We start from the raw sequence: 12,917 nt of genomic DNA, 5'->3' as shown, positions 1-12,917 counted from the left end.
AGTAGTGCAGTGTTGTTAGTGTAACACACAGGATATAAACTCAGGTCTCCCACTGGAGCAACCAACGTCTTAGACCGTTAGACCAAAAGGAAATTCCTTCTTACTCCGAGGGCAGACACTGGATTTGAAGTTCGCAGGCGGGGCTATGAGCAACCATGCCCGACTCATATCCGCTACATTAGTCTGATGTAACATTATCATGTTAACACAACTAGAGAGCAGTCGTGCAGCAGGGTAGGTGAAGAGCCGTCATTAAGTGGCAACACTCCTAGCAGGAGTCACACATACAAATCTTCCCACTTGAGACTGGGGTTCAATCCCTGTGTCCACCCTTCCCACTGATTCTCCCACCTGCCGTACCCCCATCTGATTTCCATACTGTCTAAATAAAAGTGTCAAAATACCAAAATAGAGCACTAGTGCAGTACCTTAGGCCCCAGTAACCCTGGCTGGTCAGATAGGACTGTGGCCAGCTCCTTCAGGGCAGATCTCAGGAACTTGCGTCTTTCTCTGTGCATCAAACCTCTGTAACAAAACAAAAACAATCGGCAACAATTTCATAATGAGAGGATACTGTGACAGATACCATTTCAATCCTCTTGGTGCAATAAGATGCATTTATGAGGCACTTACGCATGTGACAGAGCTTGTTCTTTGCACTCTTTGATGTCATTCACACGCTTGTTGTAGCTAAGAAATGAAAAGGGAGAATAGTTAACATACTTACTTACACACACACTTAACAGATATCTGGGAATATGCTCAAACTGTACCCATTGAGCATGCTTTTCAGTCCAGGATTAGGCTTAATCTGGCTTCAGGAAACCAGCCCAGAAAGTTAGTGTCCCTCACCCGCGGATGTTGATGAACAGGTCTTCAGCAGACTTATGGATGTGGAACACTTCGTCTCTGAAGAGACAGAGGCAGGTGCTGCTCTGAAGAGCCAGCTTCCACAGGCTCAGAGCTGCCTGATCACTGTTCAGGACCCCGTGACATAAGATGAAGCCAACTGACAATGAAAAGTTAGAGACAGACAGAAAGTTAGAGGCACAGAAATACGATTTTGAACAGTATTTGTGGGGAATGAGAATATTTCGACTGATTTATCATTTTTTAAGTGTTGTATGACATCACATTTCATGCATGTTTTTAATAATGAGCCTGTACCTGAACAATGAATTACAATTAAAAAACGATCACGCTCCCCCTTCCCTCCAATGGTATAAACCTATTAAATCAATTAGATCAGACTCCACTCTATGCACACATTCAGGCTGCATCACATCCGGCCGTGATTAGGAGTCCCATAGGGCGGCGCACAATTGGCCCAGCTTCGTCCGGGTTTGACCGTCATTGTAAATAAGAATTTGTTCTTAACTGACTTGCCTAGTTAAATAAAGGTTAAATAAAAACAAACACTTACAAACTATCCACTTCTCCATGGCGTCCAGGGACAAGTATTCACAGGGCATCTAGAACAAATCAGAATCATAGGTAAATGCACATGCCTGTGAGCAGAAAATGGTGTGATTTGAGAGATTTATATTGATGGTCCTGTGTGACTCAAGTATGGTACTAGCAACACCATAGTCATGGGTTCAACTCCTGCAGGGATCACATTACTGTACACACCCACTGTACTGTACACGTCCCTTTGGATCAAAACTAAGTGCAATACGTTATATATTGGGTTCTCACTGTGTCTGACTGGGCTGGGTTGAGCATGGTGCTGGGGGCACTGATGAGACTGAGTAGCTGTGCGTTCCTCCACTGGTCAGCAGACAGGTTTCTCCTGGGGTACACCATCTGGAGGGAGAGCAGTGCATCTGACAACGACTACAGGGGAGGGAGGAGAGAGAGAGAGAGAGAGAGAGAGAGAGAGAGAGAGAGAGAGATTGGTTTATGACAGTTAATAATAACTTTCATGAACAAGCATTTATCAACTATTTATACATTTATAAAACTGTATAAGCAATATATGCATACATAATCATTGCTTAAGCATCAAAGTTATTGTAAAGTGTAACCGAAAGCTATATTATAAATTGTAACCAAAATATGTATTTACATTGTCAGTGCTCAGGAAAGGAACATAACATGTTGAGTAACAGGTGACACTTTAAATTCACCTTCCCATGGGGAACAAACTCCTCCATCATCTTTTTCAGCGGGTTCTCGTAGTCAACAATCATCTGTCCCAGCCTCGGGTACTCTCGATCACTAGATAAAAAAATAAATACAAATAAAGATGTTGTTGACATTAGTAGTTCTCAGGTGTATCTAAGCTAGGTCTGTAACTACCATACAATGTTTTAAGAATGCATTTTTCATATATTACTGTGTGATTTTAATATAAGGCCACTGTCAATTGGTATAACAGTACGTTAACATTGTGTTAAAGTATGATCTTAATATTATTTTACAGGGATGGTGCAAATGGAGATTGAACATTTCAGAAATGAGCCAGAGAAAGGACATAGACAGGAAGAGCCACCACCCTACATACCTTGATCCATGTGTCATTTCATGGGCGTAGTTGTAGAGGCCAATGATAGCTTTCCTCTCTTCAATCCGAGACAATAGCATCATTAGGTTAGTGTAGGTCACTACTAAGTCAAGGTAGTTCTTGGTCAGGTCAAAGTTTACAGTCTGTAAAAAGAGATATGGGAACAAAACTAGAATCTACATCCAAACTATTAAAATCTGAACCTAAAAACATTTAATCTACATTGCCTTCAAAAAGTATTCACACCCCTTGACTTTTTCCACATTTTGTTGTGTTACACCTGAATTTAAAATTGATTAAATGTAGATATTTTTGTCACTGGCCTACACACAATAGCCCATAATGTCAAAGTGGAATTATGTTTTTAGAAATGTTTGAGTCAATAAGTATTCAGCCTCTTTGTTATGGCAAGCCTAAAGTTCAGGAGTAAAAATGTGCTTAAAAAAAGTAACATAATAAGTTGCATGGAGTCTGTGTGCAATTACAGTGCTTAACATGACTACCTCATCTCTGTACCCTAGACATTCAATTATCTGTAAAGTCCCTCAGTCAAGCAGTGAATTTCAAACACAGATTCAACCAGAAAGACCAGGTAGGTTTTCCAATGTCTCGCAAAGAAGGGCTCCTATTGGTTGATGGGTAAGAATAAAAAAAGCAGATATTGAATATCCTTTAGAGCATGGTGAAGGTATTAATTACACTTTGGATGGTGTATCAATACACCCAGTCACTATAAAGATACAGGCATCCTTCCTAACTCAGTTGCCAGAGAGGAAGGAAACCGCTCAGGGATTTCACCACGAGGCCAATGGTGGCTTTAAAACAGTTACAGAGTTTAATGGCTGTGATAGGAAAAAAACTGAGAATGGATCAACAACATTATAGTTACTCCACAATACTAAGCTAATTGACAGAGTGAAAAAAAAGATGAATGTACAGAATACAGATATCCAAAACATGCATCCTGTTTGCAACAAGGCACTAACGTATTACTGAAAAAATGTAGCAAAGCAGTTCACTTTTTGTCCAGAACACAAACTGTTATGTTTGGGGCAAATCCAAAATAACACATTACTGAATTCCCCTCTACATATTTTCAAGCATTGTGGAGGCTGCATGATGTTATGGGTATGCTTGTAATCTTTAAGGACTGGGGAGTTTTTCAGGATAAAAAAGTAACGGAATGGAGCTAAACTCAGGCAAAATCCTAGAGAAAAACCTGGTTCAGTCTGCTTTCCATCAGACACTGGGAGATTAATTCACCTTTCAGCAGGACAATAACCTAAAACACAAGGCCAAATCTACACTGGAGTTGCTTATCAAGAAAACAGTGAATGTTCCTGAGTGGACGAGTTACAGTTTTGACTTAAATCTACTTGAAAATCTATATCAAGACCTGAAAATAGTTGTCTAGCAATGATCAGCAATCAATTTGACAGAGCTTGAAGAATTTTGAAAAGAATAATGGGCAAATGTTGCACAATCCAAGTGTGGAAAGCTCTTAGAGACTTATACAGAAAGACAAAGATGTAATCACGGCCAAAGGTGCTTCTACAAAGTATTGACTTAGGGGTGTGAATACTTAAATGAGATATTTCTGTATTTCATTTTGAATACATTTGCTAAACTTTCTAAAAACATGTTTTCCCTTTGTCATTATGGGGCATTGTGTGTAGATTGGTGAGAATTATACTCAATTTTGAATCCAGGCTGTGACACAAGAAAATGTGGAATAGGTCAAGGGGTATGAATACTTTCTGAAGGCAAGAGTTCAGGTGGGCCTCCGCTTAAGCAAACAAAGGAACGGAGGGGTGCTCAACAACACCAAAAAATGAGAATGGCTTACCAAGAAAAACTTCCAAAAGGACTAATTCTACTTTCTGAAGGCAGTGTATGAAATATAATCTTTGAGAAAGCATTTGAGAAAGCATCCTGTAATGACATGCTATGTACAGATCAATGTGCCTTGTAACTTACAATATCAAAGAAGACTTGGCAAGCATCGATAGTGTTCAGTAGCTCACAGACATGGTCCTGGAAGGAGAGAAAGATATTAGACGGATGTACATTTCACAGTATATTAACTTGATGATAAGTTACTATTATTTGTGATGGATTATCATTATACATGTACAGTCAGGGTTGAGGAGTAATGTAATCTGTAACGTTACCAGCTAAAATATTGTAATCAGACTACAGATACTTTTGAAAAACTAGATGATTACTTCCGAGGATTACTTTTAAATTCAGAAAAGATGTTTACTCAATGACACTCAAATCAGCATTGAAAAAAGGCAAGTTTGTTCCACCTGAGTGAGTCTGACCATAAGTCAGAGACCACTATGATGACACACCAAATGGGTAGTTGGATCGCGGGAAAAGAGCACGAATGGGCTTTTGTAGGCTACAGTCCAACACGTCTTCCAATGGTGCGACTGCTGTCGCCATCCAAAGATTATCCAACTTGAATAAACGCTTGGAGGTAAGGATGACAGCAGTGGTGTAGTCTATGGCGATACGGATATCACTTATTACTGATATCTACATAGCGCATTGATGTGAATCACACTGCTGCTCTCTCATTTAGCTTTTTGCGCCTTACGAATTGTGGTTGTTGTGGATGGCTGTTCACAAATCTAATTTTAATAATAATGGTTGAATTCAACAAGTTCAAGCTGCCCATCAATCATTGTTTTTGAAACCAGTGGACAGCCAGTGAAAAATGCATCCATGCAACAGCTGCATAGTGCGGATCCCAGCCTATGGAATAAAAGTGGGGCTTTTATTGCTCAATCTAATTCATGCCGCTAACACACAAAAACATCCATAGGTCTAATGGACACATGCTCAAACTCACACACTTTTGATAGACTTAAAAGGGGCAATCTGTAGTTGCTACATCCATTTTTGGACGTATAAATATATATCTATATAGCCATTGATTCTTGAAGAATATGACTTATAAATGCCTCATGAGCTTAGTTCAACTGTCACACTACATGAGAACCCAAAATGTAAACAAACACTATATAGTCTCATAACATGGTTAAAACAATGTTGATATCATGGATGGTCAGTCCTTGCATCCATAGGTATGTCTATTAATCTGAGAGTGGTTTATTTCTCCAGGCCCATCCCTCAGCTTTTCACCAAAACAGAGGCGGGGCGACCGTTTTGTTATAGTTTCCTCTGTGGATTTGCCCTTTAAACGGCTGGATATTATCAAGATATCAAAGTGTCACCAACAAAAAGGTCAACAATAGGCCTTTAGCAAATGCAGCATATGGCATACATTTTTCACATGTAAATAGCACTTTCAGTAGTGCTCAAAGCATGCCATACCATGGGCACAGAATTTATTTTTCAACTCGAATCAATGAGCCCAATCAGTCCTCCATGACAACAAATCATAAACAACAGAGTAGGGCTGGCTAATAAGTCCTTACTTTTCTGGTTATGCTCAGGTAAAACAATTTGGCTAATCTATACTTCCATATTTCCAGGTCCTATTCTTGAAGATCAAGGGGTATAACATTTATTGGAAAGACTGGAATTCTGATAGACTTTGGTTTTTAATGTGAAGATATAAGATTCTCTTTTTTTCACTACATTGAATGATGCTTAGTTGCACATACCTTAAATTCCATCACATCTACGAATGTGAAGTAGTACAACGCTAAATTCTTAAGGATTTCAGACTTCTCTTTTTGTAGTTGTGCAAGCTGTTGCTGTAGAAGTAAAGAAAAAACATGGTTGTAAACTGAAACATTTTGTTTTATATTCAAGCTAAACTTTACAGGACACACAAAACTTCATGGTATGGATAATGAATGATGAGCACAGTAAAATAGGCTGATGGAATCTGGTAGTAGGGTGGTAACATGTTATACTTCATCATGAATTTGTTCCCATTGCCATCTGTGCTTGGTAGTGCATGTTTTCTCTGGATAGTGTAAGTGGTCTCAATCTGGTAACATCCCTAGATGTTGAGAAATACTACCAAGGATATCACACAACGGGTCAGGGTGACATTTTGACAACTCAAAAACGTAGAGCTCTAAGCAAAAACAACTTTATTATTCCAAAATACTCATGTTGCTTTCGATAACATCTCTGCATTTTAGCTCTGTCACAATGGGGCTTTTATTTAGCCAATGATAGCCTCTCACAAACCAAATGTAAAGTAATGTTGGCTGGATTGTTATCTTTGGTGTGCATCCCAATTGGCACCCTATTCCTATTCCCTATGTAGAGCGCTTCTTTCGACCATGGCCAATAGGGCTCTGGTTACAAGTACTGCACTACATTGAGAATAGGGTGCCATTTGTTAGCCCTGGTCTCTTTCCCTACAACATAAATGTTACTTATTCTATTTTTCAAACAAAAGCCTAACAAAATGTTACCTAACAGTTAACTGTTATCTAGCAGTATATAAAAACTTGAATGATCTTGAGGTGTGAAAGATGATAAAAACATGAATCATTAGCAATATTACTTAAACAAGAATCTACTACATAGAAAATAAGAGAACATGCAAAACATAGAAAAAAAGACAGAGGCTGCGGATCTGACTTTACTGGACCCTTCTTCCCGACAGCTAAAGGTCCTAAGCTTCTGCGCATGTGCAGGATTCTCTACTTTACACCCAGTCTCTGCTCTACTCGCAGACAACCTCCTTTCACATTTCTACTGTCAATTATGAATGATAATTCATTCAAGTTTTACCGGTGAAACATCCACACAGCAGCTGAATACCAATCATTTGATCTCAGTTTCATGGAGTTATGCATTTAGATCTTCTTGAGGTATAGCGTTGTTTAGAAACAGAACAGTGTTGTGTTGAATTACAGTGCATTCGGAAAGTATTCATACACCTTGACTTTATTTCACAATTTGTTAAGTTACAGCTTCATTCAAAAAAGTATTAAATTACTTTTCTCCCTCATCAACCTACACACAATACCCCATAATGACAAAGCGAAAACAGGTTAAGAAATGTTTGCAAATTTATTACAAATAAAAAACAGAAATACCTTATTTACATAAGTATTCAGACACTTTGCTATGTGACTCGAAATTGAGCTCAGGTGTATCCTGTTTCCATCCTTGAGATGTTTCTACAACTTGATTGGAGTCCACCTGTGGTAAATTCAATTGATTGGACATGATTTGGAAAGGCACACACCTGACTATATACAGTCCTGGCCAAAATTTTGAGAATGACACAAATATTGATTTTCACAAAGTCTGCTGCCTCAGTTTGTATGATGGCAATTTTCATATACTCCAGAATGTTATGAAGAGTGACCAGATGAATTGCAAAGTCCCTTTTTGCCATGCAATTGAACTGAATCCCCCCAAAACATTTCCACTGCATTTCAGCCCTGCCACAAAAGTATCAGCTGACATCATGTCAGTGAATCTCTCGTTAACACAGGTGTGAGTGTTGACGAGGACAAGGCTGGAGATCACTCTGTCATGCTGATTGAGTTTGAATAACAGACTGGAAGCTTCAAAAGGAGGGTGGTGCTTGGAATCATTGTTCTTCCTCTGTCAACCACGGTTACCTGCAAGGAAACACGTGCCGTCATCATTGCTTTGCACAAAAAGGGCTACAGGCAAGGATATTGCTGCCAGTAAGATTGCACCTAAATCAACCATTTATCAGATCATCAAGAACTTCAAGGAGAGCGGTTCAATTGTTGTGAAGAAGGCTTCAGGGCACCCAAGAAAGTCCAGCAAGCGCCAGGACCGTCTCCTTAAGTTGATTCAGCTGTGGGATCGGGGCACCACCAGTACAGCGCTTGCTCAGGAATGGCAGCAGGCAGGTGTCAGTGCATCTACACGCACAGTGAGGCGAAGACTTTTGGAGGATGGATGGGTGTCAAGAAGGGCAGCAAAGAAGCCAAAACATCAGGGACAGACTGATATTCTGCAAAAGGTACAGGGATTGGACTGCTGAGGACTGGGGTAAAGTCATTTTCTCTGATGAATCCCCTTTCCGATTGTTTGGGACATCCGGAAAAAAGCTTGTCGGGGGAAGACAAGGTGAGCGCTACCATCAGTCCTGTGTCATGCCAACAGTAAAGCATCCTGAGACCATTCATGTGTGGGGTTGCTTCTCAGCCAAGGGAGTGGGCTCACTCACAATTTTGCCTAAGAACACAGCCATGAATAAAGAATGGTACCAACACATACTCCGAGAACAACTTCTCCCAACCATCAAGGAACAGTTTGGTGATGAACAATGCCTTTTCCAGCATGATGGAGCACCTTGCCATAAGGCAAAAGTGATAACTAATTGGCTCGGGGAACAAAACATCGATATTTTGGGTCCATGGCCAGGAAACTCCCCAGACCTTAATCCCATCGAGAACTTGTGGTCAATCCTCAAGAGGTGGGTGGACAAACAAAACCCCCAAAATTCTGACAAACTCCAAGCATTGATTATGCAAGAATGGGCTGCCATCAGTCAGGATGTGGCCCAGAAGTTAATTGACAGCATGCCAGGGCGGAGTACAGAGGTCTTGAAAAAGAAGGGTCAACACTGCAAATATTGACTCTTTGCATCAACTTCATGTAATTGTCAATAAAAGCCTTTGACATTTACGAAATGCTTGTAATTATACTTCAGTATTCCATAGTAACATCTGACAAAAATATCTAAAGACACTGAAGCAGAAAACTTCGTGGAAATTAATATTTGTGTTATTCTCAAAACCTTTGGCCACGACTGTAAGGTCCCACAGTTGACAGAGCATGTCAATGCAAAAACTAAGCCACAAGGTCGAAGGAATTGTCCGTAGAGCACCGAGACAGGCTTGTGTCGAGGCACAGATCTGGGGAAGGGTACCAAAATATTTCCACACAGTGGCCTCCATCATTCTTAAATGGAAGAAGTTTGGAACCAACAAAACTCTCCTAGAGCTGGCCGCCCAGCCAAACTGAGCCATCGGGGAGAAGGGCCTTGGTCAGGGAGGTGACCAAGAACCGGATGGTCACTCTGACAGAGCTCCAGAGTTCTTCTGTGGAAGGACAACCATCTCTGTAGACGGAAGCCACTCCTCAGTAAAAGGCACATGACAGCCCACTTTGGCAGCATTTCAAACTAATAAAAAGACACACCCTCGTCCACTTAGCCTCGCCTTATGCCCTTGAGGGACTCCCCGTCACTATCTTGGACGTCGGTCCAAACGATTAGCCAAACAAGGGAAGTTTGCAACGTAAGCCCCTCAGCCTTCGTTTTTGATCTAGTTTGCGAATGTACAATTATGTTCACTTCAGGGCATGAAACGCCCCATAATTCAATTTGCGATGATTGTATATACGCAAAGAAAAGTCAGCCGAAATGTTAAACTTCAACGTCAATATGGATAAGTCAACATACAAGTGTAAGTAAAAACGAATGTAAAAAGGTTAGAAATTGTGCCACTAATGCACATGATGGCACAAACACGTCTCATAAACGTAATGATGTTTTTATTTGGTTATCTTTTGGAAATTGTAGCAATAAAACATTTTCCTTCTTCAGATGCTCCAGCTAGGCAGGCTAACGTTAGTTAGCTAATTAATTTGATAGCTATCATACAGTAGGCGTATATTAGTAATTATATAGTTAATATAAGTAGACATGCAATCATAATTGACTGTAGCGCATATAAAGCACCCACAAGCTACCGGTGTCTGAAAACACAATCATCGCGGGATGAACGAGCGACGAATTTGTATACTCGTCAGACGTCCCAGATACATCATCAGAAGTGTCCACTTAATTTGAGGACTGAGGGGATTGGGTGTGTCTTTTATGTGTTTGGAATGCAGCCTTGGAGTTTGCCAAAAGGCACCTAAAGGACTCTCAGACCATGAGAAACAAGATTCTCTGGTCTGATGAAACCAAGATAGATTTTTTTGGCCTGAATGTCAACTGTCAAGTCTGGAGGAAACCAGGCACAATCCCTATGGTGAAGCATGGTGGTGGCAGCATCATGCCTTGGGGATGTTTTTCAGCGGCAGGGACTGGGAGACTAGTCAGGATCGAGGGAAAGATAAACGGAGCAAAGACCAGAGAGATCCTTGATGAAAACCTGCACCAGAGCGCTCAGGACCTCAGACTGGGGTGGATGTTCACCTTCCAACAAGACAACGACCCTAACCACACAACCAAGACAACGCAGGAGTGACTTCGGGACAAGTCTCTGAATATCCTTGAGTGGCCCAGCCAGAGCCGAGACTTGAACTTGATCGAACATCTCTGGAGAGACCTGAAAATAGCTGTGCAGCAACACTCCTCATCCCCATGTGTAGATTGAGGAGGGAAAAAACTATTTAATCAATTTTAGAATAAGGCTGTAACGTAACAAAATGTGGAAAAAGTTAAAGGGTCTGAATACTTTCCAAATGCAGTGAGCAACTTTTATAGCAGATGGTGTTAACACACTGTAGCATTGCCTACCTGTGTTTAGTTTCAATCAAAACACATATTTTGCTTAGTTGCGCACCCTGTTGAGTTTTGGCCACATGAGAGAAAAATGCAACCATTTGCTCAATCATCCTAAAATCTCATAAGAAATTACCGTGGTGTTTTTGTCTTACAGTAATGTTATACTATTATAGTCGGTTTTGTTATGTAGAATACTATCATTGTGTTCTTGCAGACATTGATTAAACTTTGATCTAACTATATTAAACAAGCACCATTCGCCAGACTAGCCTGTTCTCTAGGAGTAGAGCAGAGAAGGAGAGGATCCTGCACATGCGCAGAAGCTTCGGGACATTTAGCTGTTGAGAAATAAAGTCCAGAAAAGTCAGAGCTGCAGCCACTCCGTAGAAAAAAAAGGAACTATGAGGAGCTTCAACTTACCAAAAGAATATTCCAGAAAAAAGCCAAGAAGTTTAGCATGCAAAAGAAAAACACAGACCAAGTAAAACATAAAACACTGCAGCAAAAAGTACAACAACATAGCAAAACACATCACAGCTACACCAAAGAAGCAATTTAACATTTCTAACAAAATACAAAGCCAGCCAACGGTGATAGTTGCGCATTGGGGAGAAAAATGACTTGAAAAGACAAACATGGTGAGAATATATTAGTTGTACTGAAAAAGTTTAGCTATAAAGAGAATTAGCATACATAACATAACATTTATGGAAATGTACATGTGGGTGGTACACCAATAATGAAAAGATAGGGCGATGAATCTCAGATAGAATTTAATTTACAATTCCTATTTGATCAACAAAAAAAATGCTTTAATTAAAGTATGACAAAACACAACTTTTATTGCACAGACCTAGTAGTTCAATAGAGAAAGGACTGCATATAGTATAGATACCAAGGCTTAAAATGAGCTTAAATAGAATGTAATATATATATGTAATATATATGCAAAAGACAGACTTACATTGTTGTTGCGTGTTTCAACTGCTGGGAATTTTCTGACAATGAACTTGACAGCGGACTCCAGGTTCTTGTCTATTAGATAGGATGGTTTGGCTTTGGGGTCACCACAAGCCTATAATGAAGAGGGCCAAAAACACAGACAAATGCTAAAGATGCATCAACAATAATACTAACAACATATCAACAACAAAACATTGGCAGATAAGAAGTGATAGGATGATAAGGCAAATTAAGAAAGTGGTATTTCAATCACGACTTGAAAATACATTGAGAGAGACTGTGTGAGAGAGAGCAAGCAAGAGAGCGAGCGAGACACAGAGATACAGAGACATTAAGAGAGAGAGAATACATTTCCACTGACAGAGTGGTGTATGGGAGGTTGGAGAGCAGTTAGTGAGAAAGCAGTGCATAGGCATACTCCTACTGGGAGAGAAGATAGTTGAACTGTGTGTTACATTTTAGATGTTAGAAGCAACAAAAAGTTTGCAGATGTATGTTTGAGGTAGGGTGGTGTATGGTATATGACACTGGGCATGCACGTCAGCCTGACAAAACAGGAATAGCAATGTTTTAGTATTCAGTCTATAACACGTAAGAGTTGAGGTTCGCAATACACTCAAATGAACACAGTACAGCCGACAGACATGTAAAGAAATAATATGAGCTTGATAGAAGTATGAGAACAGTTATAAATGTTCAAATCCCCATAAGATCAAGACTGGATTTAAGATTAGTGATATGATGCCATGGATCCATGCAGGGAACACTTTCATTTTGCAGAGGAGAGCAGAGCTGTGTTGAATTGCAAAATGAAGTGTCTGAATTCAACTAGGCCCTACGTCTTCCCATTGCCTGATCTTCAATCCCTAAAGATACATTATTTTTGTTTTTGTGGTGCAAATGTCCTGGAACTGTGAAACTGTTAAATTTGATGCTCACAAACCAAAATAATGTATTCTGATCTAATTGTTAGGCTATAGCTGCTCACCGCTTTCCATAACAAGCTAA

The 12,917-nt window shown here is 40.0% G+C and overlaps 1 protein-coding gene across 8 annotated transcripts in view; it reads right to left on the bottom strand.

The window, feature by feature from the left end:
* LOC106586470 (nck-associated protein 1) overlaps nt 1-12,917 on the bottom strand; it is a 64,961-nt gene that overhangs the window by 38,264 nt on the left and 13,780 nt on the right. For 4 of the 8 annotated variants that reach the window (XM_014173819.3, XM_014173818.3, XM_014173820.3 and 1 more), the window contains 10 exons: nt 11,911-12,021; nt 6,142-6,234; nt 4,484-4,540; nt 2,507-2,649; nt 2,130-2,220; nt 1,699-1,836; nt 1,424-1,472; nt 853-1,009; nt 634-690; nt 429-525 (listed from right to left, as the gene is read on the bottom strand). In XM_014173819.3, the coding sequence (XP_014029294.1) occupies nt 429-525; nt 634-690; nt 853-1,009; nt 1,424-1,472; nt 1,699-1,836; nt 2,130-2,220; nt 2,507-2,649; nt 4,484-4,540; nt 6,142-6,234; nt 11,911-12,021 (993 nt within the window). The remainder of the gene's footprint in view (nt 1-428; nt 526-633; nt 691-852; nt 1,010-1,423; nt 1,473-1,698; nt 1,837-2,129; nt 2,221-2,506; nt 2,650-4,483; nt 4,541-6,141; nt 6,235-11,910; nt 12,022-12,917) is intronic. The other 4 variants (XM_082969081.1, XM_045707898.2, XM_014173821.3 and 1 more) reach the window with 1 other exon arrangement.

Source organism: Salmo salar, chromosome 25 (genome assembly GCF_965601325.2).
Source record: "Salmo salar chromosome 25, fSalSal1, whole genome shotgun sequence".
NCBI classification, from domain to species: domain Eukaryota; kingdom Metazoa; phylum Chordata; class Actinopteri; order Salmoniformes; family Salmonidae; genus Salmo; species Salmo salar.
This window is presented reverse-complemented; position numbering and strand designations above follow the sequence as displayed.